General features: G+C 33.4%; 1 protein-coding gene across 25 annotated transcripts in view; it reads left to right on the top strand.

Annotated features, from left to right (window-relative positions):
* The window catches only part of Slmap (sarcolemma associated protein), a 155,377-nt gene that overhangs the window by 80,537 nt on the left and 47,283 nt on the right, over positions 1 to 27,557 (top strand). For 9 of the 25 annotated variants that reach the window (XM_040289812.2, XM_040289808.2, XM_013361515.4 and 6 more), the window contains 10 exons: positions 2,708 to 2,744; positions 4,753 to 4,815; positions 7,857 to 7,952; positions 9,079 to 9,150; positions 9,943 to 10,083; positions 12,144 to 12,281; positions 13,987 to 14,155; positions 14,245 to 14,295; positions 14,932 to 14,982; positions 19,502 to 19,564. In XM_040289812.2, coding sequence (XP_040145746.2) covers positions 2,708 to 2,744; positions 4,753 to 4,815; positions 7,857 to 7,952; positions 9,079 to 9,150; positions 9,943 to 10,083; positions 12,144 to 12,281; positions 13,987 to 14,155; positions 14,245 to 14,295; positions 14,932 to 14,982; positions 19,502 to 19,564 — 881 coding nt within the window. The remainder of the gene's footprint in view (positions 1 to 2,707; positions 2,745 to 4,752; positions 4,816 to 7,856; positions 7,953 to 9,078; positions 9,151 to 9,942; positions 10,084 to 12,143; positions 12,282 to 13,986; positions 14,156 to 14,244; positions 14,296 to 14,931; positions 14,983 to 19,501; positions 19,565 to 27,557) is intronic. The other 16 variants (XM_078038347.1, XM_040289813.2, XM_005317240.5 and 13 more) reach the window with 5 other exon arrangements.

The raw sequence follows: 27,557 nt of genomic DNA, 5'->3' as shown, positions 1-27,557 counted from the left end.
AAATAATTTTTAGATTGTAAGAAATGGAGAAATGCTGGGCACAGTGGCACCCGCCTATAATTCCAGCAATTCAGGAGGCTGAGGCAGAAGGATCTCAAGTTCAAAGCCAGCCTCAGCCACTTAGCAAGGCACTAAGCAACTCAGTGGGACCCTGTCTCAAAAACCAAACAAATAAACAAACCTGAGGCTATATCTCAGTGATAACGTATGAGAGGGTTCAATCTCAGTACCAAAAAAAGGAAGAAGAAAGAAAGGGAAAGAAATTGCTTATCATCCCATTATTGAAACATTAAGTAACAGTTTTCATTTTCTACATTCCCTATTTTTGGCTTTTTGTATTCATGTAGATTTTTTAAAAAATTTTTTTAGTTGTAGATGGACACAGTATCTTTATTTACTTATTTTTATGTGGTGCTGAGGATCGGACTCAGTGCCTCACACATGCAAGGCAATTGCTCTACCACTGAGCTACTGCCCTAGCCCGCATATGGATTTTTAAAGAACTCAAAATAAACCATATCCAAGGTAGTTTTTGGAAGATGCAAATATCATTTATGGAATGTGTTGCTGAATACTTAGCTTTTTTTTTGTGTGTGTGCTGGGAATTGAACTCGGGGCCTTGGGCATACCAGGATTTTCTAGCCTTTCATTTGTTAGTCAGATTTTCATGGGAACAGAAGAATTTGTACTTGGGTCTCTGGGAAAACTGGTCTTAAAAATTCTTGTTAATACTATTTGCTTCCATTTAGGCATTATTAAGTTCACTCTTCTATATGCACATATCTGAAGAGAAAAGGATATATATTCAAAGTGGTTATCTCTGGGTACTGGTATTTCATCATGCTTTACTTCATATATTTTCATAATCGATATATATTGCTTGTATAATCAAGAAAGGTAAATGTATGGCCAGGTGCAGTGGCACATGCCTGTAATCCCAGTGGCTAGGGAGGTCAAGGCAGGAGGATCCCAAGTTCAAAGCCAGCCTCAGCAATGGCAAGGTGTGAAGCAACTCAATGAGACTAAATAAAATACAAAATAGAGCTGGAGATGTGGCTCAGTGGTTAAGTGCCCCTAAGTTCAATCCACAGTACCCCCCCAAATAAATAAATTTGTGTTTGAAATGTCTGTTGTAGTTTTGTAGTAAGAAAGTGAAAAACTTAAATTGTACATAATTTTTTTAAACCTTCACTAGACATCAGCTTTGTTAGATTCTGTGATAGTTTCTGGAGATGCAGAGGTGAATTGATAATAGTTCCTGAGACACAGGTGTATAATCAGAGAAGTACAGTATAGGATTATATAGGTTCAGGATATCAAGGGTGCTGGTACTTAATATTCTATTTTACAAGTCAGTTTCTCAGTTTTTACACATGGTTAGCCACAGGAATCTGGGAACTTTTCCTAGTCAGGTTTTAAGCTCTGGCTGTCACTTTAATGGATTCTAAGTTGTGGAGTGATAGCAACCAGTAGATGGGTGGCAGCTTTGCTCTATGTCCCATTGCCCACCCTCATCTCACATATAGTATATGAGCATTGTCAAATAGAGACCCTGACTTCCTCAATTGCTTATTTCTCATGGGAGTGGTCATAATGATCAGTTGTTCCTATATTTTCGACACTGTTTTAAGCTCTTTATTTATGTTAACACATTTAATACTCAAAGTAACCTAATGGGATTGGTTTTATAATTACTACCTCCATTTTATGGCTGAGGAAGCTAAGACCTATCTTTATAAGGCAGTGTGCCTTTCAGCTAATAAGTAGACCCAGAATTTGAACCCAGATAGTACAGCTTCTAAGCCTGAATGCTTACCAGCTACTGTATTACCTGTCAATAGATTTTTATCAGGGCAGAAATGAAATTAGTACCAATTAATGTCATTTATTTAAATTTTTTTCTATTTTGTGTGTACATGTATCAGAGGTTATTACTGGGGATTGAACTCAGGGGCATTTTACCATCAAGTTACATTCCCAGTCTTTTTTTTTTTTTTTTTGGAGACAGTGTTTTGCTAAGTTGTTAAGGCTGGGCTAAAGCTTGCAATTTTTTTTTACCTTAGTCTCCAGAGTCACTGGGATTATAGGCACGTGCCATTGTGTGTAGTTTAATGCTTTGTTTTAAGTAATATTTCTTTTTGGTTGAACTTTACTTTTTAAAACTTTCCATATAGGAGTGTTTTAATTTTAAAATAATTTATATGTTGTATATAATTCAAATGGATGATTTAAATATACTTCTTTTCTGTATGAAATCAAAGAATTCACCATAACCCACAATAAGTAGTCGATCCTCAAAGAACATTTAGTACATTTTGAATTTAAAAATTTGATGGGCTGGGATTGTGTCTCAGCGGTGGCGCGCTCACCTAACATGAGCGGGACCCAGGTTCAATCCTCAACACCACATAAAAATAAAGGCATTGTGTTGTGTCCATCTATACCTAAAAAATAAATTTAAAAAAATAAATAAAAAATAAAAATTTGATGTTAGAAATATATTAATGTATAAAAAAGTAAGTTTTAATATGTATTACTTTATTTTCTACTGATTTCATTCATTTATAAAGAATTGAAAGTTTCATACTCTTTTAATTATATGAGGGCAAATGTATCAGTTTTGTGGTTTACGATATTCTGGTTCTATCATGCTGTGTTTCCTCTGTTGTCAGGAAATTAGATAAAAATTCTAAATTTTACATTTCAGTGTCATCCATGCTCCATTACCAAGTCCTGTTGACAAAGTAAGTTGCTAATGATTATTTTTTCCTAAACTGTGCTTTTAAAATGTTTGTTTTTAATATGCTCTACCTAGAATTTATTTTACAACAAAACATGTGAAGTGCATATAACTATACAGTTAATTTAATCTTCTAATCTTTAGTATCTGGAGAATTTAGAATGAATGTTTCTTTGGAAAAAAAAAAGTCTTTTAATTTTGAGTAAACTATTGACTGTGTAGACTAGGAGAACCTGTTTTGCTCTTAGCAAAAGGTAAGAAAAGTTAGCTTTTACTTTTTATTCTGAATCAGTTCTGTCTAGAAATTTGTTGAAGCATCTACCCAGTTTAGTTTACTCAAAATATTACCCCTAAAGGAAAGTAGCACAGAAATATGAATTTACAGAAATTATTCCTTTATTATCTTTGAAGGTCAGTTTTAACACAGTTTGATTAGAAACTGCAGTAATTGCTTGCTACAAAAACATTCTTTTTTCTGTCAAGAGATAGTGCTGTCATTGGTAAAGAGCATAAAAACCAACAAACAAAAACCCCAAACAAAACATCTTTTTCATCATTTAACATTAATGTAGATGTTATTTTCTTAGTGCAGTAATTAAATTATTGGGGGAAATATTTTGCATCTTTTCTTCCATTTGAGTGAAGAGCAAATGCCTACCTGAGACTGAAGTGGTCTCTTAGATTCCTTTATTAGAATTAAAAACAGGTTAATCAACTTCTGCAATGCCAAAAATTATTTCAGAAGTAAATAATGGTCTTACTGATCTAGGACTAACTTTAAAAAATAATGCCAACTCTTTTAGTCATCATATTAATAAAAATATACTTTCTGTGCTTAATGAGGAATAATATGGTAATCAACTAATACAGTGATTATTAGTGTTGAGGATGTGGGTAGATATTATAGCAACCAATTAAGTGCTCTTCTTTTTTTTTTTTTATGCCGTGATTCTATTTCCACAGCCTTGCTAGGCTGTGCAGTGGTGCTCGCCTATAATTCCAGCAATTCAGGAGGCTGAGGTAGAAAGATCACAAGTTTGAGGCCAGGCTTAGTAACTTAGTGAGGAAGGGCTGAAGATGTAGCTCAGTAGAAAATCACCTCTGAGTTCAATCCCCAGTACCACCACCATCAAAAAAAAAAAAAAAAAAGTATATATATTTCACAGCCTTGAAAAACTCTTCTAAAAAGGGCCTCTTCTAATACTCTTGGATTCTAAACAATTTGACTGATTTGTAGTGTTTAAGCACCATTATTAGGGCTGGGGATGTAGCTCAGTGATAGAGTACCTGCCTGGCATACAAGAGGCTCTGGGTTCAATCCCAGTACTGCAAAAACAAAAAACAAGACTAAACACCATTATTTTCCATCTTTTCCAGAAAGTGTATTTATAGTTGAAAGGGGGGAAAAAAAAAAGAAAAGAAAGGTCTGGCTGGGATTGTGGCTCAGTGGCAGAGCACTTGTCTCACACACACATATGAGGCACTGGGTTCAATCCTCAGTACCACATAAAAATAAATGAATAAGATAAAGATATTGTATCTATCTTCAATGAAAAAATATTTTTAAAAAACTATTTTTATTACCCCTGACCATTGAACATTGATAGATTTTATGTTGCCCTCCCTACTTCAAATAACATCTTGAAGATGGTTACTTCTAAATGAATTGTGAGTTGCTGACATATTGAAGAAATATTTAATGATGAATCTTAAAGGGAAAATATGTGGATCTCTGGATTTAGGTGGTTTATCTGGATTAAGAAAATACTGAATGGCCTTTATACTATAAATTTGTGATTCAGCTTATCAAGGAGTGTTTTCATGAGTAGCACTTGTTGTACCACTAAGGAAATCAGTTAATTTGAAAAATAAATTTATGTGCATATTTAAATAGACATTTCAAGGAATTGGTCTTAATTTTGTTTTGTTTTTGTTTTTCTTTTTTCTTCTGTCTTTAATTTCTTTTATGAAGTTTTTTCTGTGACTGTTGACACTTTGACTTCTTTTTCTAGGTTGCTGCTAACACTCCAAGTATGTATTCTCAGGAATTATTCCAGCTTTCTCAGTATCTACAGGTAAAAGTAAACTTTGAAAATTCTTAGTCTTTAGAAGTACCATTAAACAACTTAGATTTTATTTTGCCGGTATGCAGATAGAGGATAAAAAGTGTTGGCTAGATACAAGTACAAAAGAAATATCTTTTCAAAGAAGAACAAAGGATTAAAAATAGTCTTATGAAGAAAAAAGAAGCCAATTGTTAAATACAGAGAACATAAGCTTCTGTATAAGATTTTTTTCTTCAATATGAGGAAGTTCCAAAACAGTTTTTTTAATCTATAGATGGCTTTTAAATAAAATTAGACCTGCTAAATAATAATATCATTATATTTTGGGATGCTTAATAATGTTAATATCACATGATTATTTAACACTATTGTACCCTAAGTTCCATTCTAGCACTTTACCTCTATTAAGTCATTTAATCTTTACAGCAGTCCTATGATACATATATTTTATTCCCACTTTTACAAATGGAGTAACTGAGAGACAGGAAGATTTAAAAACTTACATAGTATCAAACATCTAGTAATGGATACATCTAGTATTTGAACCTAGTCTGTGTTTATAGTGATTCAATAGTCAGACCTCTGAGTCTGCTATACTGTGCTACTGGATACATAGAAAGATTTATTGATAAAGCAGATATTTGGAATGGTCTCCTAAAGCAGTTAATGTCATATTTAAAGAGTAATTCAAATCTTTAAAAAGCCAACAAGTGTTTTTTTTTTTTTCCTGGTTTATGTAGATTTGGGCTGGATTGTGGTGAGAGAATAGTTAAGGAAAACCCTTGATTAGGAATTTAGAGATTGAAGTCTTTTTCTTGGTTCTGCTACTCAGTTAGTTCTGTGTCTTTGGGTGAGTTATTTTACATGTGTAGGCTTTCAGTTGTCTTTTGTTTAAAATTATAGAATTATTCAATTATTTACAGGACTCAATGACTGAGAGCAGTTCCATCTCAGTTAAGAATATACACATCTGTAAAAATGATCAGAAAATAATGAATGAATTAATTAGATCTTATCTTACATCAGGCATAACGTACTGGTGCATAGAAAATATTTTTGCACATTTGTACTCTAATCAGATTCTCTAGATTCCATCCCTGACTTTAATTTCTGATTTGATCAAGAAAGTTGTTTAAAACCTTTGGACCTCATTTTCTGCAGCTCGGAAAAGGGTAGAACAATACTACCTCACCAAATTGTGAAAAATATGTAATTAATACACATAAAGCACTTAGAACAGTGCCTGGCACATAGAATGTATGCCATAAATGTCAGTAGTCATTTACCATTCAATTGGAAGGCACTTAATTGATTTAGGTGTCCTTATTAGAGGTAGAAGAAAACTGAGATTAATTTGGTGTACACTTATTTTTTATGAGAAATATATTAATATATTTATATTTTCTGAAACTATCTAGTGTTGTTAATAGGCTTTATTGCCCTGACTCAGAGTCTTTTCGTCTTTTTGTCTGTTCTTTGAACATCCACTTTGAATTTGTTTAAATCACACCCCACAGTCTTTTCTGTATACATTCTTATTGTACTGCTGAAATTCTAATATAAATTGTGAACCTTTTGAATAAAAGCTGGAATAGATGCATTTTATGTCATAGAACTAAAAAGATCATTCCTGGAAATACTATATTTCTGTTAACGTGGTTCAGAATTAAGAAACTAATGGAATTGAAGGATAAGTGGTGAAATTACACCATCTAGTGGAGGTAGATTTTTGGTTTTTAGTAAAACATTTTATGTCTCTTTAATTTCCTTATTATGAATGTTTTAGGAGTTTAAACATAGCAAATAATCTCTTTTAAATGTATACAGTTTTTGGCCTGGGGATGCGGCTCAAGTGGTAACACACTTGCCTGGCATGCACGCAACACTGGGTTCGATCCTCAGCACCACACAAAAATAAAATAAAGATGTTGTGTCCACCGAAAACTGAATAATAAATATTAAGAAATTCATTCTCTCTCTCTCTCTCTCTCTCTCAAAAAAAAAAATGTATGCAGTTTTAGTATGGATTCTGAGGTGGTATGATTTTTAAAACAAAGTACTTATATTCTGATTAGGCAAGATTTCTCATAATTATTATTTATCAAGGATATAAAGAGCAATACATTGCTTTAAACATCAAATGCTATGTTTAAAGTGTACATTTTTCTATTGAGGTGACTCAAAGCCAGTAGTATAGTACATGTTCTTTGTATAATGACAGTAATAGAAGGTCTAAATGTGCCAAAATCAAAACAATCCTGTGAGCATTTCACCTTGACTTCTAGTGAAGGAGACTGACCTTATTAACAGCTATCAAATGTTATAAGTCACCTAGAAATCAGACTTTGCTCACCAATATCTTTCTTTGTAAAATATTTCTTGGAGCTGCCAAATATAACTCCTTGGCCTCTTGATTGCATGGAACCAATATTTGGTGGATGCAGTTTATTTGGGGTATTAATTCCTGCTCAGTGACATGTAGTTAGGGAAAAGACAAGAACACCTGAAAATGCAATAGATTATGAGAGTAAAGTAGTCTCTCTTTAAATACACATATATTTATATTTAATAACATGGTTAAACGGGAAAATGTGAAGCTATTATTTAGATATATTGTGCAGTTAAGCCATTGTAAAGTAATCTTTGCTGATCAGATTATTTTTTCTTAGTGACAAATTTGTTCTGAAGTATATGCATATTTGTGGGTGTGTATGTGTGTGTAATACAAACCTACAAGATTTGTTAGCTTTTTAGAGTCTACATTTTTTACAACTCATTTTCCAAATTAGGAAAAACAAAGCAAAAATAAGTAAGTGAGGTGTTCTGTTGTGGGGGGAGGTTGCAACAAGAGTACTTCTAACTTAGAGCCCAACAGATAAAGCTAAAACAATGTGGTACATATATACTTAAAAGGGTTATTAAGTTTTAAATACTTGGAAATATGTCAAGGGGATATAAGACTATATTCAGGAGGTACAGAAAATTGATTATTCTTCAAAGGAATCATGATGAGTTTATTAGAATCTCTTTTGTGATTTTTATAATATTAGGAGGCCTTACATCGGGAACAGATGTTGGAACAGAAGTTAGCCACACTTCAGCGGCTACTGGCCATCACCCAAGAGGCTTCAGATACCAGTTGGCAGGTATTCCAGTAGCCTTTATATTCAAGAAGCATTTAAACAACTTAATATTTCATAGGTGTGGATGAACCAAAATTAAAATTTTGTAATAAACAAAGGAAAGGGAGCACTGAGGTGTAGCTTAGTGGTAAAGTGCTTGCCCAGCACATGTGAGGCCCTGAGTTTGATCCTCAGCACCATATAAAAATAAATAAAACATAGATATTGTGACATTCTACAACTAAAAAGATAATTTTTTAAAAAAATAAAGAGGGCTGCCCATGTAGCTTAGTAATAGAGCGCTTGCCTATTATGTGGATGACCCTGGGTTCAATCCCCAGTACCACCAAAAAAAAAAGAGGGGAGAGTTATTTCCTAACTAAAGAATAGGTATTATGCCAGGTTCATGGAATATATACTTGGAATACAAGTGATTTCAGAGCCTGAGGTAGAAGGATCAAAAATTCAGTATTAACTTAGTAAGACTGTCTCAAAATAAAAAGTTATGCCCAAGCATGGTGGTGCCAGCATTTAAACCCAGTGACTTTGGAGGCTGAGGCAAGAGGATTTGCAAATTTGAAGCTAGCCTCAGCAATTTAGGCCCTAAACAACTTAGCCTCAAAATAAAATATTAAAAAGGGCTGGGGATATAACTCAGTTGGTAGAGTACTTGCCTTACACGCACAAGGCTCTGGGTTCAAGCACCACACACACACACACACACACACAAGTGCTGGGGGCCAGGAGCAATGGCACACATCTGTAATCCCAGCAGCTCAGGAGGCTGAGGCAAGAGGATTGAATGTTCAAAACCAGCCTGTCTCAAAATAAAATATAAAGATGTGGCTCAGTAATTAAGCACCCTAGATTCAGTTCCTGATATCAGTACCAAAAATACATAAATTTAAAAAATAAAATAAAAAGGCTGGGGATGTAGCTCAGTGGTAGAGAACACACCTGGGTTCAGTCCCTAAGACAGCACAGGGGCACTGGGGGGGAAGCAAATCAAAGTGTTAAAAAGTTAGCATTTACAGTGGATGTTGATCAGTTTTATAATTTTATTTATTTTGATGGCTGTAGACCTTTTTGATATATAGGTTGTTTTTTTGTTACTCTGGGATTTTAATTATATTTAATTTTTCTTCAACAGGCTTTAATAGATGAAGATAGACTCTTATCACGGTTAGAAGTTATGGGAAACCAATTACAGGCATGCTCCAAAGTAGGTATTTAATCTGTTACATAAAGAAGAATACATGGGTTTTTTATTATTTTTTTAATTTATTTTTTGTTATTTTGAGTATATGCTAAAACTTTTGTACATTTTCAACATTCTTTTGTCATGAGAAATATCAAACATACATGTAAGTAGAAGGAATTGCATAATGAATGTCAACAACTCTTTTTTCTATTGCAGTTGATGTTTGTTGCAAAAACTGGGTCATTTGCCCTCTCGAATTTGTCTCAATTTACATTGTTATATGAATATTTTTCTAGCTCCTGTACACTCCATAAATTAGTATTTTGATCTAGATATTTGGTTTAATTTAGGGTGTGTGTGTGTGTGTGTGTGTGTGTGTGTGTGTGCGTGCGCGTGTGTATTTTTTTTTTTTTTTGCCAAAACTTCATGGATAATAATGTGTTTTTTTATCAGAAGATAATACATTTGCCTCAAAATATTTGGTGCTTTTGAAGGTAATTATTTTTTCCTACAGTGTCAGTATGGTGACTTGCAGAGAATATCACAAATGTAAGAATAATTAATTTTACATATTTAAAAAAAATTCTCAATTGCCTTTTTTTTCTATTGGAAGCAGGAATTAACATATTTGTCAACGCATAATTTACTGATGTGACTTTTAAATATACTTCATTTAATGCAGAGCCCGCATTGTTTCTGTTTGGCGATATAGCACAAAATTTAAAGAGCATCATAATGTGTTCAGCTTTTTCAAATAGTAGAAGCTTTTTAAAAAATAATTTTGCTATAATTGTAAAATTTTTTTTATTCTAGAATCAGACAGAAGATAGTTTACGGAAGGAACTTATAGCATTACAGGAGGATAAACACAATTATGAGACAACAGCCAAAGAGTCCCTGAGGCGGGTTCTTCAGGAGAAAATTGAAGTGGTTAGAAAACTTTCAGAAGTTGAGGTATTTCAATTTTAAAAATACCACGTGGTAACTTTAGATAGGGCAAAGGGGAGGAAGGGGAAGAGAGGGAGCATAGGGATAGGAAAGATGGTGAAATGAGATGAACATCATTACCCTAGGTACGTGTATGTGTATGATGGCACTAATGGGTGACTCTACTTCATGTACAACCGGGAAAATGAAAAATTGTGCTTCATTTGTGTACTGTGAATCAAAATGCATTCTGCTGTCATGTGTAACTAGTTAGAACAAATTAATTAACTAATTTTTTAAAATGCCAAGTAGTAGTATTATTTTTGTGTTTGTTTGTTTTTACTTTAAAAATTCCAGGGCCCTTTAAACATAGGTATTATTATGTAACTAGGAAATATTTTCAGTCTCTCAAATGGGAAAGGACATGTATGCTGCTTACTTTGACAGGAATTCTCAATATAATCATGTGAGTTCTGGTACATATGGTCCCGAGTCAGTGGCTAAGGAAATAAAGCCTAACCAGCTGGGTGCAGTCGTATACACCTATAATCCCAGCAGTTTGGGAGATTGAGAAAGGAGGATCGCAAGCTCAAAACCAGCCTCAGCAATTTATTAAGGAAAATCCTGTCTCTAAGTAAAAAATATTTTAAAAGGTTGGGAATGTGGCTTAGTGGTTCAATCCTTGATACAAACAAACAAAAAAGCATAACCAGGGAATCTTACTGTTTGCACTCTGATGAGGATTCAGCCTCCCTATAATGGACCTTGATGTTTCAGGGAATTGATTTCTTGGCATAGATTTTGCTTTTTTTTCTTGGTCACTGTAAGACCAAGAACATACATGTTCTTACTTTACCTGTCCTTTAGAGAGGAAAATTGTCTTATACTTTGGAAGCTCAAAGGGAAACTCTCCAAGGCCCTTTCTGGGTCTTTTAAGAGTAATCAAAATGTGATTCTCAGGGCTGGGAGTGCAGCTCACTGGTAGAACCATGGGTTTAACAAAAAAAAAAACAGTGTGTCTGTCTATACATATATATATGTGTGTGTGTGTATACATATATGCATATATAAAGTTTATATACTTTTTTATCATTGCATTAGGGGGAAAACCCTAATTTGTAATATGGGTCTTATTATTGTGTGTTATAATTAACACAGAAATTATCTGTCCCTCAGATTGGTTAAAATGTCCATCTTAAACTAAATAGTAACATATCCTTAGAACAGCGATAATTTCTATAATGACCTTATCCCAGAGCGCCTAATTCATTTTTATTTAATTTATTTACAGTTGCTACCTGTCTTCTCTTTTTGGTGTTAATTGCTGCATATTACTAAACATACTTTAAGAATCAATAGACTTAGCCAGGCAAGTGTACACACCCCTGTAATCCTGGTGGCTTAGGAGACTGAGGCAGGAGGATCTCGAGTTCAAGTCCAGCCTCAGCAACTTAGTGAGATCCTAAGAAACTCAGTGAGACTGTCTCTAAATAAAATACAAAAAAGGTGGGGGGTGCTGGAAATGTGCCTCAGTGGCTGAGTTCAATCCTTGAGTTCCCCTGAGTTCAATCCTTGGTACCAAAATAAAAAAGAATCAACAGGCTTAAAGTATTTTCAAGTCTAAAAGTCACAGCTGTTGACTTGTAATTAGCTGAGTACAGTAACACATGCCTATAACTCCAGTGGTTCAGGAGATTGAGGCAGAAGGACTGTGGGTTTGAAGCCAGCCTCAGCAGTTTTAGTGAGGCTGTAAGCAAACTAATGAGACCCTGCCTCAAAATAATAAATAAAAAGGGCTGGGGATGTAGCTCAGTGGTTTAGCACCTCTGGGTTAAATCCCCAGTACAAAAAAAGGTGTAATTACAGTGTCCCCTACACCCCCAACATTTTTTTTAAATCTTATTATTGTTTTAGTATGTAAATTGAAATCCTTACGTTATTTAACTCAGCTTTATATAAAGTTCAGGAAATGTATTGATTTAGAATAGCCCATGGAGTTATATTTTTTACAAATTGAATTTAGAAGGAATGCTAAATAATAAATGTACATTTATTCAAAATAAATTGTCTGTGAATTTGAATTTCAGCGAAGTCTGAGTAATACTGAAGATGAATGTACCCACCTGAAAGAAATGAATGAGCGGACTCAGGAAGAATTAAGAGAATTAGCCAATAAATATAATGGAGCAGTTAATGAGATTAAAGATTTATCTGATAAATTAAAGGTATGTATTTATTCAATCTAAAAGCAGGTTAAGCTAATAATCTCTACCATACTGGGTAACTTTAGATATTGTTTAGATATTGATGAATAGTTGTTGTAAAATAAGGTGCTTCTATTCTATTTAGTTCAATCTCAATAACCAGAGATAATTGAAAGCCTGTAAAAGCTAATATATTTCCTCCGGAGGAATTTGAGTCACTGCCTCACAATTGGCATCTTTTGATATAGAAGAGGAAGTAAATGAGAATCAACAAAACCTAAGATATTCAGGGTTTTGTTTTGTTCACCCCGAAACTGTTTATTTTTATCCCATTCCAAAGGTAAAGCCCAACTATTTAGTACTGGAATAAGCCCAGATGAATATTAGAATTATCTGCTTGATTGCTGTTAGCCTTTAGGGATGAAGTTGATTCTGCTTCCACTGCCATTCCTTATAGCTGTGGCACATTTAGGATAAGGAGAGATCACATCATAGAGTAATGTCTAGTTGGTCCTTTGAAATCTTATATCTGAACCAGGCTCTTGGGAGTCTGAGGCAAGAGGATCTCAAGTTCAAGGCCAGTCTGGGCAACTTAACAAAACATTGTCTCAAATATAAAAAATAAAAAGGACTGGAGATGTAACTCAGTGGTAAAGTGTACTGGGTTTAGTCCCCAGTACTGTAAATGAATGAATGAATTCTTATAACTGAGTTAGTGAAGACCCATATTATTATAATTCAAACCATGAATTGAATGCCTGGAAGATATGAATTTATTAGAGAAGACCAATGCATACGTCTTCTGTGTGGTTGGTTTACCCATGGTAGTTCTATTTTTATTCCATTCTTCTTTCTGTGGATTGAACCCAAGGCCTTGTGTGTGTATGCTGTGCAAACACTATTACTACTGAGCTATATTCTCAGCCTTTTTTATTTTGAGATGAGGTCTTACTAGGTTACCCAGGCTGACCTCAAACTTGTGGTCCTCCTGTCTCAGTTCCAGATAGCTAGGATTAAGAGAAAACTCTTAAAGAATGCAGCAGCCTAGGTAGGTATCACTGTGTATCACTGTGCCTAAATAGGCTATGATGGTTATAAAGATTGGTCTTGTTAAAAGGAAGTCTTTTTAAAAAAGACTTATACCATCATCCCTTTATCAAAGCATGATTTTGTTTAAAATTTCAGAATAAATTGTATTTTAGAACTTAAAAATTAAAACAATAATAATTTTAGGGGAAGATATTACTTCCCACATTAAAATTGTGGTGATTTGGGGTTAAGGATGTAGCTCAGTGGTAGATTACCTGCCTAGCATGTGTGAGCCCCCTGGGTCTAATCCCTAACACTATCAAAAATATTTAAAAATAGAGTTTCATTTTGACCCTTTATCTCTAGATGTAATAAAACTGCTTGCTTGCTACAAGGTTTTCTTTTAGGTGCTATTATGGAGGAGTGAACCCAATACCGATCACTTTTGACATTAGGTCTTTGTCTTTATTTTCTTTGCTGGTTTAGAAAAAATGGCTACATGTGACGCACTGGGTTTGATTCTCAGCACCACATAAAAATAAATAAACAAAATAAAAATATTTTTTAAAAAAAGAAAAATTGGCATTATAAATACAATCTGAAATTTTGTATAAATTCCTTAGAAGTTGAATAAAGGCAGTGCTGGCTTAGGCCTCTTAAAACAGCATCAGATTTAAATCTTCTTCTTCCTCAACAGGTAGCAGAAGGAAGACAAGAAGAGATCCAACAGAAGGGACAAGCTGAGAAGAAAGAATTACAACATAAAATAGATGAAATGGAAGAAAAAGAACAGGAACTCCAGGCAAAAATAGAAGCTTTGCAAGCTGATAATGATTTCACCAATGAAAGGCTAACAGCTTTACAAGGTAAGTTAGCTAATCTAAAAATTCTTTTGATTTGATTTTTTTTTTCTTTTTGTCTGTGAAATATCTTTTTCTTGGACTTTTATTTACAGTACGGTTAGAACATCTTCAGGAGAAAACTCTTAAAGAATGCAGCAGCTTAGGTAGGTATCATCCTGTTTAAATTTCCTGTTTAAAGCTAAATTTTATCATTATTAAACTTTTGACTTTGTTTATTATTTCATATTAGGTTCTTATTTTCTGTAAGTGGTGTTTTACATATTAGGTATAAAATAGCTACACTCTTAGAAAATTTCTTTTTAAGGGGCCTGGGTGGTGGCTCAGTGGTAGAGCGCTTGCCTAGCATGTGTGAGGCACTGGGTTTGATCTCCGGCGCCACATAAAAGTAAAAACAAATAACGTAAAGGTATTGTGTCCATCTACAACTTAAAAATATATATATATCTTTAAAAAAAATTTTTTTTAAATATGCTGGATTGCCACCAGTGGGCACCATTGTTTAGTCCTTGAGATAAATGAAATTTCTGCATCTGAGATGTTCTACTTAAATCCATGAACAGTAGAATCCTTTCTCTTTTGAGGTTCATTGGAAGGCCATTAAGCCTGAATTAATGGAAAAATAGCATGTTGAACCCTTCTTGTAAAAATAAATATAAAGTGTTTTATACAATCTTAATGTGGATAGAAATACAAAATGCCATGGTTACACTTGAGACCAAGTGTAATACTTAAAACATTACTTTCTCCTATCAGGCAATGATATACTGTCTTAATCCTAGGGATACAAGTTGATGACTTCTTACCTAAAATAAATGGGAGCACAGAAAAAGGTAGTGTAAAAAACTTAAATATTTTTCTTTCATGATAACCTTTTACTGTTTAAGCAGAATAGGAAATTCAGGGTTTTAAAGTTTTAACTATTTGGAATGCAAAGCATACTGCTCACACATTATTGAATTCTATCATTTAAAAATCAGGGTTCCCTTTATTTTCTAAGACTTGTGCTATGATCTATTATTAGATATCCTTTGTTATATGGAAATTTCCATTAAATGATAAAAATTATAAAGTTCAACATTAGCAATGACTTGACTTAGTATAACTGTTTTTCTCCCAATATAATTTTTAGAGAGCTAGACTATCATTTTGTTCCATCAAGCTCTGCTTTTGGCTCCCCATCTTTTGGGGAGGGTACCGGGGATTGAACTCAGGGACACTTGAGCACTGAGCCACTCTCCAACCCTATTTGTATTTTATTTACAGATAGAGTCTCACTGAGTTGTTTAGCACCTCGCTTTTTGCTGAGGCTGGCTTTGAATCCGCAATTATCCTGTCTCAGCCTCCCTAGCTGCTAGGATTACAGGCATGTGCCATTATACCCAGCTGGTCCCCTGTTTTTAATGTGTGAGTTTATTTAAAAGCCCATTGTGCCTTGGACATGTAGAAACTGCTTTCTTTTTTCCATCTGTTTTATTGGATAGAGGAAATGAGGTCAGTTATTCTGCCATCCGAAAAAAATTATTTTATTAGTTTTTGGGTTGTGACCCTTTCTTCTAGACAGCATAGATGTTCTCTTGCCCATAACTTAAAGCCACTAGATATTGATTTTACTGTTACTACATGGACTACTTTTTGCTCAATGACTTCTATAATCTTTTAGTCTTGAAGATACTTTTCGCCTTTTACACTTCCCCTTTCATCCAACGTTGATTGTCAGCTATGCCAAATTCTGCACTAGATACTTAGGGTACCAAAGAAGTAAAACTATTTTCTTGTGTATACTGATATCACTATGTGCCTCTCATCTCAATTTTTATATAAAAATTAGTGGAAGATATCAAGGTTCATACCAAAACTTCTATAAAATATTTAAACTCCATTAAATATTTTTTCCATATATCAGGGGATATCTTTATAGTTCTTGAGCAACAATCAAATTCTGGTAAAGTTGGGAAGTGGTTTATTTTTGTTTTGTTTGTTTGGCTTGTTTTTAATCAAGAACTAGCAAAATAGGCTCAGGTGATCATGTATATGTGAACTGCAAGGTCAAGACCTAATAATATTGTGTTTATAATGGATTTTGGAACTCAATTAAGAAAAAGTTTCTTTAACAATTGCTATTTGACTATTCTCTTTATTTTTGTAAAATGCATCAATTTTAAAAATTCCAATTTGAATGAGTTTCAATTTGAGAATTTTTAAAGGTGTAGTTTATATTCATTGCACAAAAACGACTTGTTACTTTTCATTTAATAAACTTAGCAAACTGATGTAAAATGAATTAATCCTTTTCTTCTAAAACTTTGTCTTCCTTAAATGATTTTGTATTTTCTGTTATTATTTTGTTTATTTTTCTTTCTGGTATGTACATTTTTAAATCAGTCCCTCACTCTTTTGACTTGAATGTGTATTTGTTCATAGCATTAGTATTAACCTAAACTGAAAACCTCCTCTTTCTTCAATTGAGAGAATTCTTTTATATACACAGAACCATCTTTTTACTATTTATATTTGTCAAATTACTACATGAAGTTTTTGCCAGTTCCAACTGATTTGGGAATAGTAGAATGTTTTTATATTATAGAATATTGTGGATTCCTTTATTCAAGATTAAATAAGATATTTTAGATATTTAAAGGTAACTTCGTGCTGTAAGTATTTTTTCCTTATTGGTATATTTGGTTTTTGGCGATAATAAATTGAGTAATGTGAAGAGAGACTAATAGGATGTTTTAAAAGATGCTAAGTAGGGCTGGGGTTGTGGCTCAGCGATAGAGTGCTCACCTAGCACGTGTGAGGTGCTAGGTTCGATCCTCAGCACCACATAAAAATAGATAAATTAAATAAAGGTATTGAGGTATTGTGTCTAACTACAACTAAGAAAAATATAAGTGAATAAAAAAATAAAGGTATTGTGTTCAACTACAACTAAAAAAATTTTTTTAAAAAAAAGCTAAATAGTAAATTTCTGAATAAACACAAAACCTTCATCACACCAGACTTACATAGTGAACTTTTGAGATGGGTTACCAGTAACATTCTGAATCACTTGTCATTTAATACAAACCAATTACCAAGCACTCAAATATTACCAAAATCTAGAACCATAATATTACGAGTTTTTAACTAAAATTATTCTATAAGCAGTAGAACACCAAGAAGGGTTATAAAAGAATATTTCAAAAATGTCTGAATATGTTAAAATTAATATTTCTTCTAGCAAACTGCAATTTTTGAAATTAAATATAATGGAGCTGTTAAAAGCACAGGTTTTGTGCTATTTTTTGTATTTTATTTAATAATTATAATTTGAACATCTCTTAAAGAGTATTAAATAATGCAATCTAAAAGAAATATAATTAGAGCCACATATATGATTTAAATTTTTCTGGTCACCACATTAAAAATATAAAAAGAAGCAGGTAAACAAATTTTAATAATATATTTTATTTAACCCACAATATCCCAAAATGTTATTTTAACATGTAACCAGTTTTCAAAGATTATTATTGAAACCTTGCACATTACTTTTTTCTTACTAGTTGAATTCATCATCTCTTTGTTTTATACGTACAAGCACATCTCAATTCTAACTAGCCACATTTGAAAGGCTCAATAGCATGTCTGGCTAGTGACTGTAGTATTGGACAACATAGGCATAAAACATTAAAATCCATAGGAAACTCACATGTATAAATAAAACTCATTTTAAGTAAAGTGGTTTTCTACTTTATATTTTCATATTTGTCTTGTTTACATTCCTACAACACTGTTTAATATCATAAAGACCCCTTTTCTCACCAATAAATATCTACTTCCTTTTGGATTATCAGTGGCACACATTTTTGTAGCTTTGGCAGAGTGATTTCCAAAAGGCCTGAATTTAAGTAATAGAATATTAAAAGTGTCATAATATAAAAGCTTTATGTATACTATCTGTAAGACACTTTTCTTACATGTTTAGGAGATGCCTTTGTAGAAGGGATATGTATGTATTTATTTATATTAATTTTAGAATTTATCTAAACAAGTGTATGATAAACATTTTAGTATCATGTTCAGATGTTAAAATCAGAGCGGATAAAAAGTTGATGTTTATCTGGTCAGATATGGTTGGGATATCCTACTTCAGTAATTTGAGTCTTTTGATATTGTTCTGAATTTTGGCTTCAGATAAGTTTCATAGAATCCTTTAGTTAGGTTAAAATTTGGTTCCAGATGAGTTTTGATGTTTAACATGATGTTATATATGTAGTTTGAGTTTTGAAAGTATCATAGCTTAGAAAGAATTTACGTAAAACAGTTTTTTATCTTTGTAGTTGCTGTTTTACTAAGGGCTCCTTTTTTGCTTTAGTTGGCTCTGATTGATAAATTGTTTAAATTTTTTAAATTTTAAATTTCTGTAGCAGTTAGCATGTTTATGATGTGTATCTCAGAATTATGTTGTAACCAAGTCATGTGTTGATCTTTCTAAAACATGAGGTTATATCAGACTTTTTTTCTTCATGTTTTTGTCTATACTGATGGTTACTGTAAAGTGTAGTGCTCTGTAACCAAGAATAATAAATTTGAGAATAGAGGTAATGAAGGCAACTAACAGGAAGGATGTTGAGATAATTAAAGAGGTAAAGTAGGCTGAGATAGAGAAAGGAGGGTTTTACAGTGAGAGTGGTGCTGACTCATGCGTCCTTTTTTGAAGATTTTAATGCTTTCACACCTTTCACATCATATTGAAATATAATTTTAATACTGAAGTTTTCATAGAGAAAGGGTTATTTTATTTATCTCTGTGTGTGTGTGTGTGTGTGTGTGTGTGTATACATGTATGTGTGGTGTTGGGGATTACAAGTGCTCTAACACTGTGCTATATCCCTAGCCCTTTTTAAGTTTGAGGCAACATCTTGCTAAGTTATCCAGGCTAGCCTTGCATTCTTTTGATCCTCCTGTCTCAGCCTCCTGAGTAGCTGGGGTTACAGGAGAAAGGTATATTTCAAAGTGGGAGAAGCTGTTTAAGGCAGTATGTTTGGATTTTTTTTGTTGTTGTTTTGGTTTGGAGGTTTTGTTTTAGTCTGGTGTTTTGTTTTGGGGTTTTTTTTTTTTAGCTCTTTGGATAAAAACTGCACCTTTAAAAGCTCACTATTCAGGGGATAAATTAATGGTTATAAAATCACTATTTTCAGTCATTTAATTCTAAAATATGTTTGCTTGTAATATTAAAATGTGTATTCAACTTTTAGTAATCCTACTCAGAGTTACCCATGTTGATACATTTTTGTTTTCCTGTCTTTGCTGTTAGTTTTCAAAGACAGCAGCAAACTATATCCTTAAAGGTGTTTCTTTCTTCATTAGAGCACTTGCTTTCAAAGAGTGGCGGGGACTGCACTTTTATTCATCAATTCATAGAATGCCAGAGTGAGTACAGAGTATTTTTCACATTGATTTTAATAAAGTCAGGGACTGAAGTTGAAAAGTGAGAGTAATAATGAGGATCTTGATATGTTTATTATAGCAGAAGTACACAAAGCCAACTTTTGTGTGCCAACTAGACAGCAGTGAACCTTTTCAGACTGTTTCTGTTTTTGTTTTTTGGAGAAATATATTCCTATTGTATCAGCCTTCACAGAGTATTTTACATTAGTCACACACACAAAAAAAGACGAAATTTAAAACTTGTTAATGTGCCATCATTACTGTACAGAAATAAAATGGACTTTCAAGGACCTCAGCCTTTTTTGTGAATACTTAATAAAGAGATGGTAACCATAATCTATTTTAAGTTGTAGTTCAATCACGATTTGAATTTTGAGGTTCTTAAATGAAGCCTTAAAAAGTTATTCAGTTTGGGCTGGGCACAGTGGCGTGCACCTATAATCCCAGCAGCTCAGGAGGCTGAGGCAGGAGAATCACAAATTCGAGACCAGCCTCAGCATCTGAGAAAGCCCCTGTCTCAAAATAAAAACTTGTAGAAAGAGCTCAGGGGAGTGGTATTCTTTTATTAGTGAGAAGCAGATTGCCACATATATAGTAAAAAATTGCTGATAATGTATGTGCTTTTTCCTCTTGTGCAAACACTCTCAAGCACTTTTCTCTTCCTGTTCTCTTTGAAATGAATGGTTTTCCAAATTTTTATGCACATCCATCTACGATTTTAGGAGAATTTGAGAATTATAAAGGTCACAACTGGTATAAACAGCAGACATCAGTTCAATAGATCAAGAATTATACTCCTTAGAGTATTTAAGGAAATGAGAAATTTCATTAAATGTTTTTAGAAAGAGCTCTGATTTTGTCAGTCTTAAATATAATATTAAATGTAAGTTTAATACTACTTTGAGGCAATTTATTTAGTCAATGTGGCATTTCTTTTGTTCTTTCAAACAGTATTCATAAAGCAAAGATTGGTGCATCTTTTTATTATCTTCTAATTACAAAAATCTCACTTTATTCAAAAACAATACAGTGATTTGGGGCAAGATAATTGGTATCCACTCAAACCAGGAAAAAAGTATATAATCTAAAATATAAACTTTTTTAGAAGAAAAGCTTTATATTTTTATTACATGTGATGATTCTTGGATAAGTTATTTTTATTTTGAACTTTTAAAGTTTATATTTTGAGCCCCCCAAAATAAGAGAATTGTCACAAGAATGTTTTACTGAGTTGCAATTTGCAGAAATCCTTCTTTCACTTTAGTGACAAGAAAAGGTCACTAGCCTTTATTTTTATCACTTGATTATTTAAGAAAAAAAAATTTAATCTTTAATTTGTTGTCAAACATTTCATTCAAAGTAATATTATAAAAATATCTGTAGTTTTAATACAGAACAATGTTTATTTTAAATAAAGCAAAAGATGTTTCAGATTTTTATTGCATCATAGTTATGGGGGGAAATGGACTAAATAAACATAAGTGAGAACACAAAAGTTAGGTAAATTATAATAAATCCTCTCAATTAGAGTATTTGACCAGCTTATAAAATTATGTTTATAAGAACTATGTAATTGCATGGGAAAATATTAAACGTGGTACATAGAAAAAAATCCATATAAAATCCCATTCCTGTTTACAAAGTATGGACCAAAGATGAGAAAAAATGAAATATAGGCATTTCCAGATATCTGAATCCATTTGATTTCTGAATACCAACAATAAAAATTTAAGCCAGAGCAGTGGAACACATCTGTAATCCCAGTGGCTGGGGAGGCTAAAGCAGAAGGATCATAAGTTCAAAGCCAGCCTCAGCAAAAGTGAGGTGCTAAGCCACTCAGTGAGACCCTGTCTCTAAATAAAATATAAAATAGGGCTGTGGATGTGGCTCAGTGTTTGAGTGCTTCTGAGTTCAATCCCCGTTACTCTCCCCCGAAAAAACAGTGAAAGTTTAGACCATAAGCTAATATAACTAGGGTAAAGCCTATTATTGAAATGTTTGGTTTGAATTTCAAGTAGCAAGTAGCAATCATTTGGTTAATGATAATTCTACTTGTATCTCAAAATTTTCTAAATTTGTTCAGTTCCTTAAATCTGTTTAGCCAGAGTTAAAATAGTATAGTTCTTGCTCAGATTATTATCAGAAGGAACATTTCATTATTTTATGACAAGCTGCCATTGTAAAAATTGTTGACTTTAATGAGTATTATCACAAACAAGGCAAATTCAGCAAACATCTTACTCAGGTGAACTTACCCTCAGCACTTTTAAAACAATTTTGGAGTATTTATTGACAAGCTTACCCAGACTTTTGGGGGGAGGGGTTGCTGTTATTTTCATTGATAAGCATCATAAACTGGTTTATGATCTTGATCATAGAGTATAAATTCATTATGCTGTAGTACTTAAGATTCTCAGTTCCTTTCAGTCTTGAAAAAAGCAAAGTTAAATACTTTGCCTTCATTATTTACTAGTGCTTATATAGAATAAATTCACCTTGTGCTTTAAAAATTAGAAAGCAGATAATTCACTTTCTCTGTTTTTTTTGGGGGGGTTGGGTTTTGGGGTTGTTGTTGTTGTTATTATTATTTGTCTTGTTTTGTACCAGAGATTGAACCCAAGGGCACTTAACCACTGAGCCACATCCCAGCTCTTTTTATTTTTTATTTTGAGACAGGGCCTCCCTAGGTTGCTTATAGCCTCACTAAGTTGCTGAGTCTGGCTTTGAACCTGAGATCCTCCAGTCTCAGCCTCCCCAGCTCTTGGGATTACAGGCATGTGCCACCACACCTGGCTTCCTTTGGATCCTTTATGTTTATCTTTATTGTATTGATACATTTTTTTAGTTTATGTGTGTAAGAGAACATAATTGTTCTCCATAAAAGGACAACTTAATTTTGTGGAAAATAAATGAGTTGGGACACATTTCAGACTTGTTTTCCTTTAATGGTAAAACAGATGATTTTTAAAAAATGCTTCTTTTGACCTAAAGTTCTTGATCAAAGAGAAGGAATTTGGAATTTAAATGTTTTGGGCTGGGCATGTGGCTCAAGCCGTATCGCGCTCGCCTGGCATGCGTGCGGCCCGGGTTCGATCCTCAGCACCACATACAAACAAAGATGTTGTGTGCACCTAAAAAAAATAAATATTAAAAAATTCTCTCTCTCTCTAAAAAAAAAAAAAAAAGTGTTTTGCATAATTCCCTAACCATAAAGTAGTATTCTGTATAAAAAGAGATTCATAGCATAAAATCTAGAATTAAAAAGTAACTTAAGTAAAACTTGCTCATATTTTTTAATAATATTTTTTTCTAGTATTCAGAACATGAGTTTGGTTTAGTCAGAACTCCACACTCAACGTTCCCTGCACATTTTAATTATTTCAGGTTTACTGTATTAACTTAATGGATACATTGAGACTTTTGTATTCTGTTAACGATGATTTCTGAGCCAACAAATTGTGCGCTTCTCAGTCTGCTTCTACATGTCCATGAACTCTTGCGCTTGATTGACTTACATACTGAGCAAAAAATTCACAGGTGAAAGGTACAAAATACAAGGCCATGGAGATCTTCCATCTCTTTTAGGCATAGTAAAAGTCATCTTTCTCTGAACTGTTGCCTGACACTTTGATTTCTCTTGCTGTTGTCTGTCCTGATGAGGGGAGAGGCATTTCTGCTGGGCACCAGAGAAACTTTCCTCTGAAGCCTATCTTTTAGAGACAAACTTTCCCCTTCCCCCCAGAGTATCTTCCTCTTGATAGTGTATTTAGCAATTCTCCTGAAGTGAACCTCACGCCTTTGTATTCTTAATCCATGTTTATCGTTTTTGTTATTATTAGTTAAAAATTGAATTATCTTAACGTTTCGTATCTTACTGGGCTGTCCCCTAATTTTCAAAAAATTCTCTCCTTGCTCCCCACCTCATTTTGAAATTATAGGCACTATCTCTGTATACTTCTTTTCTTCCCTCCTTCCTGCTAGGGCTTTGTTCTCACACTGAAATTGCCTTCTTTGGAGGAATGTATTGAATCAGTGTTGCTGTGTAACTGAATGTTTACTTTTCTTCCCTCTATGAGGTCAGCCTCTCTAAATAATCTCAGGATTATTCTGATTACATATTCTCCTTGAAACAGATTATTAAACTTTTTTTAAAAAAATGTATTTCTCTAAGCCAAAACAGTTAATTTATGGCAAAGAATGGAAGGCACTTGATGTGTGTTAAGTTATGTCCCTGGTATAGGAAACAGAGTATAAACTAGATGGTGCTAATTTATTATTTCTTTGTTCTTAGTTTGTCTAGTCTAGGATACATTAGAGAATTATATTAACTAATTTTATTCTGCAGAATTGTATAAACTTGTGAGGGTCTGTGTTATTGTAACACAGAACCTTTCCTTTGCAATCCTAAAGCTGTATTTCTCCTTGTGAATTGCTACTCTCTGAAGGTAGAAAAGTTGCTGGCTTGCTGTTGAACATTAATTGTAATTTTCTACTTTTGTTGTATCATCATGTTCGTTCTAGTATCAGTTTCTTTACCATATTTGTCTTTTTTTAAGGTTTTTTTTTTTTGGTAGTTGTGGATGAACAGAATGTCTTTATTTTTATTTGTTTATTTTTATGTGGTGCTAAGGATAGAACCAGTGCCTCACACATGCTAGGCAAGCACTCTGCCACTGAGCTATAGCCCCAGCCCCCATATTTGTCTTTTAATAATCTTTTTGGTAACTTTTGCTCATTTCTATTTATGATGATTAGAATTGGATTTTCATGTGGATCCTGATTTGGCCTCTCCCTGGCAGTGATTCTGGGCAAATTAACCTCCATTCTCTCATTTACAAAATGAGATGGTAATACCTACCTCAGAGGATTATTATAAAAATTAACTGAGATTGTATTTACTGAGTGCTCTATAATGCCTGGCACACAGAAATACTTTTTATGTAGTAGGTAGAAAATATGTGGGTAGGTGGGATCATGGAGAGGTATTAGTAGCTTTTTTGTCAAAATAATCTGTTTTCCTTTTTTTTTTTTTTTTAACTCCCCATCGTCTGAGAGTAAAGATGGTTGATCTGTCTTCCCTATCACCCTCACCCTTGCCAGTACCATGGTACTTAACCAGTGAACTATATCCCCAGCCCTTTCTTTAATTTTTTTTTTTTTAATTTTTGAGACAGTGCCTGACTAAGTTGCTCAAGCTTGCCTCAAATTTGCAGTCCTCCTGCGTCAGCCTCCCAAGTCACTGGGATTACAGGCATAGGTGACTATAGACATGTGCCTGGCTATCTAGCTTTTTATTGTTCATGTTAAAACAACATTTTCTCATAATCTAGAAATTTAAATTACCATATGCATACCTTCTTAAAATTTAGTCTCAAGCACATTGCTTTGATGGCCTAGTTATAACATTATTTTTTGAAAATAAATATTTTATTTATTTTCAAAATAAATTTAGAAATATTTTAAAGTTAGCAGTTATAGCAGCAGATAATCTAGTGTCTTTTATATTTATCTACTCTTCTATTCCACCAGGTTGTTTGGGGTCCCTAGGTAACTAACATCGGTAACTAACATCAGTATGAGATAGGCCATGCTATTTGAGTTTATATTCTGCTTTAACATTTCAATTAGTTGTAGCTGTCATGTGAGGAAAATGGGTCTTTCGCTTTAAGAATTCAATCCAATCTTGGCACACCTGTGCTTTCTTTGAGGTCATTGTTTGCCTTATTCTTCATTTTTATTTTGTGCTCAGTGGTAACATAGGACATAATTTATTTCTTTCAACGAAGAAATAAGCTTGGTTCTCTTTTGATTAGTTTTTAGGAAGATTTAACAGTTTTTGTAACTCTGTGACTTATTTTCGGACTAAACTAAATGCTTAGGTGATAGTTCTCAAATGTAGTCAAACCATCAGTTCTATTCTTTGGTAGGTAGGTTCTATGTAAATGCCTGATCATACATTTCAAGGTTGTTTCTTTATTTTTTAAATATTTTTTTTGTTGTAGATAGACACAATATCTTTATTTTTATTTACTTATTTTTATGTGGTGTTGAGGATCGAACCCAGGGCCTCACACATACGAAGCAAGAGCTCTACCACTAAGCTACAACCCCAGCCCAAATTCAGGGATATTTCTAACAGCAATATACACAATAATTCAAAAATGGAAGCAGCCCAGAAGACTTTCACTAGCAGATGGATAAATATACTCCAGTCTGTTGGGTGAGAGAAGCCTGACGTATAAGAATACATGCTATAGTATCCCATTTATATGAAATACAAATCTACTAAAATTATATTATTTAGTCATGCATATTTACATGAGGATTGTGAGAAATTAAAAATCAGGATAGTGGTTACCATTAGGAGAGGGAAGATTTGACTGAAATGGAGAATGTGGAAACCTTTGGAGCTTGGTGGGAAGATTCTGTTTGTTGACATGGACTGTGGTCACACAGAAATTTGCTTTATAAAAATTTATCTATCTAGGGGCTGGGGTTGTGGCTCAGCGGTAGAGCGCTTGCCTAGCATGTGCAAGGCCTGGGTTCAATCCTCAGCACCACATAAAAATAAATAAATAAAGATATTGTGTCCAACTAACAACTAAAAAAATATTATCTATCTATACTTTTTTGTCTCTGCGTGTATGTGTATGTGTGTGTGTGTGTGTGTGTGTGTGTGTGTGTGTGTGTGTGTGTGTGTTTTAACAATAGGTACCCATGGTTTTTAAATAGGAAAAAATGAATAGTTAGCTCTCTGGAGTAAACTTCACAGAGGAAGTTTTTTTGAAAAACGAAAGCTCTCTTTTCTTTCACTGGAGCTGAGTCAAATAGCTCTTTCAAAACACCTGTAGTTACCATTATACGGAAGTTCTCTTTGTGAGGGGTCAAAGGCAAAGATCTGGTTCTCAGCTGTTTTGATTGTATGTGTTACCATACTAATTTTCAGTCCTCCTAAAGCCTTGCAGTCACCACTCCACATTTGAGACTCAATAGAGATTTTTCTTTAATAATGTATATTTTTTAATTCCTTCATTATAGGCCATTAGTGATTCATTGGACTGGATAATATAACCTTAAATAATTTAATATGATAATAATAGCAGTTAATTATTATTTAGCTCTTATATGCCAGTACTATTAAACTTTTACATACATAAAATTATTAATTATGTTTTTTAGGATAATGAAAGCATTCAAACAATTTCTTAAAATTTTATTACTTTAAAAACAGATGCTTAGCTGGGCATGGTGGTGCATACCTATAATCCTTGGGATCGTCTTGGGAGGCTGAGACTGGAGGATCACAAGTTCAAAGCCAGCCATAGCAACTTAGCCAGGCCCTGTCTCAAAATAAAATATTAAAAGGGCTGGGGATTTGCTCAGCAGTTAAGCACTCCTTAACAAAACAAAAACAAAACAAACTCAATCTGTGCATTCAACAAATATTAATTAAGCATCTACTATACATACACCAGGCATTATTTTAGCTATTGGGGCTTTAAAAATGCATGAGACAACCAGGAGCCATGGCTCATACCTGTAATCCCAGCAACTCTGGAGGCCGAAGCAAGAAGATTGTGAATTTGAGGCTAGCCTTAGCATTTGTGAGAACTTCCTTCAACATAAAATAAAAAGGATGTAGCTCAATGGTATAGTATACCCAAGTTCATTCACCAGTACCAAAAAAGAAAAATAACTAAATAAGCAAAACAGTGAGTGAGGCATAGAAAACTTTGTATTAATGGAATTTACATCTCTTGAAGGGACCAAAATTTTAAAAACTGGGATTGGTAAATCCATTAAAGAAAAATAAAAGCATTTTTTTCTTAGTGAATAATGTTATGAGATTCTAACTGCCGACCAGTTTTTCATTTTCTCTCAGTGAAAGTAAAGGAATTTAAGGTGATAAGAAGCAGCAAAGGTAGTATATAGCTGAACAGAAGTGAGATTAAACTGTGTAAATTTTGTGTGTACA

The sequence above is a fragment of the Ictidomys tridecemlineatus genome, chromosome 2 (assembly GCF_052094955.1).
Source record: "Ictidomys tridecemlineatus isolate mIctTri1 chromosome 2, mIctTri1.hap1, whole genome shotgun sequence".
In the NCBI taxonomy this organism is placed as follows: domain Eukaryota; kingdom Metazoa; phylum Chordata; class Mammalia; order Rodentia; family Sciuridae; genus Ictidomys; species Ictidomys tridecemlineatus.
Note: the sequence above shows the minus strand (reverse complement) of the source record. Positions and strands in the feature narration are given on the sequence as shown.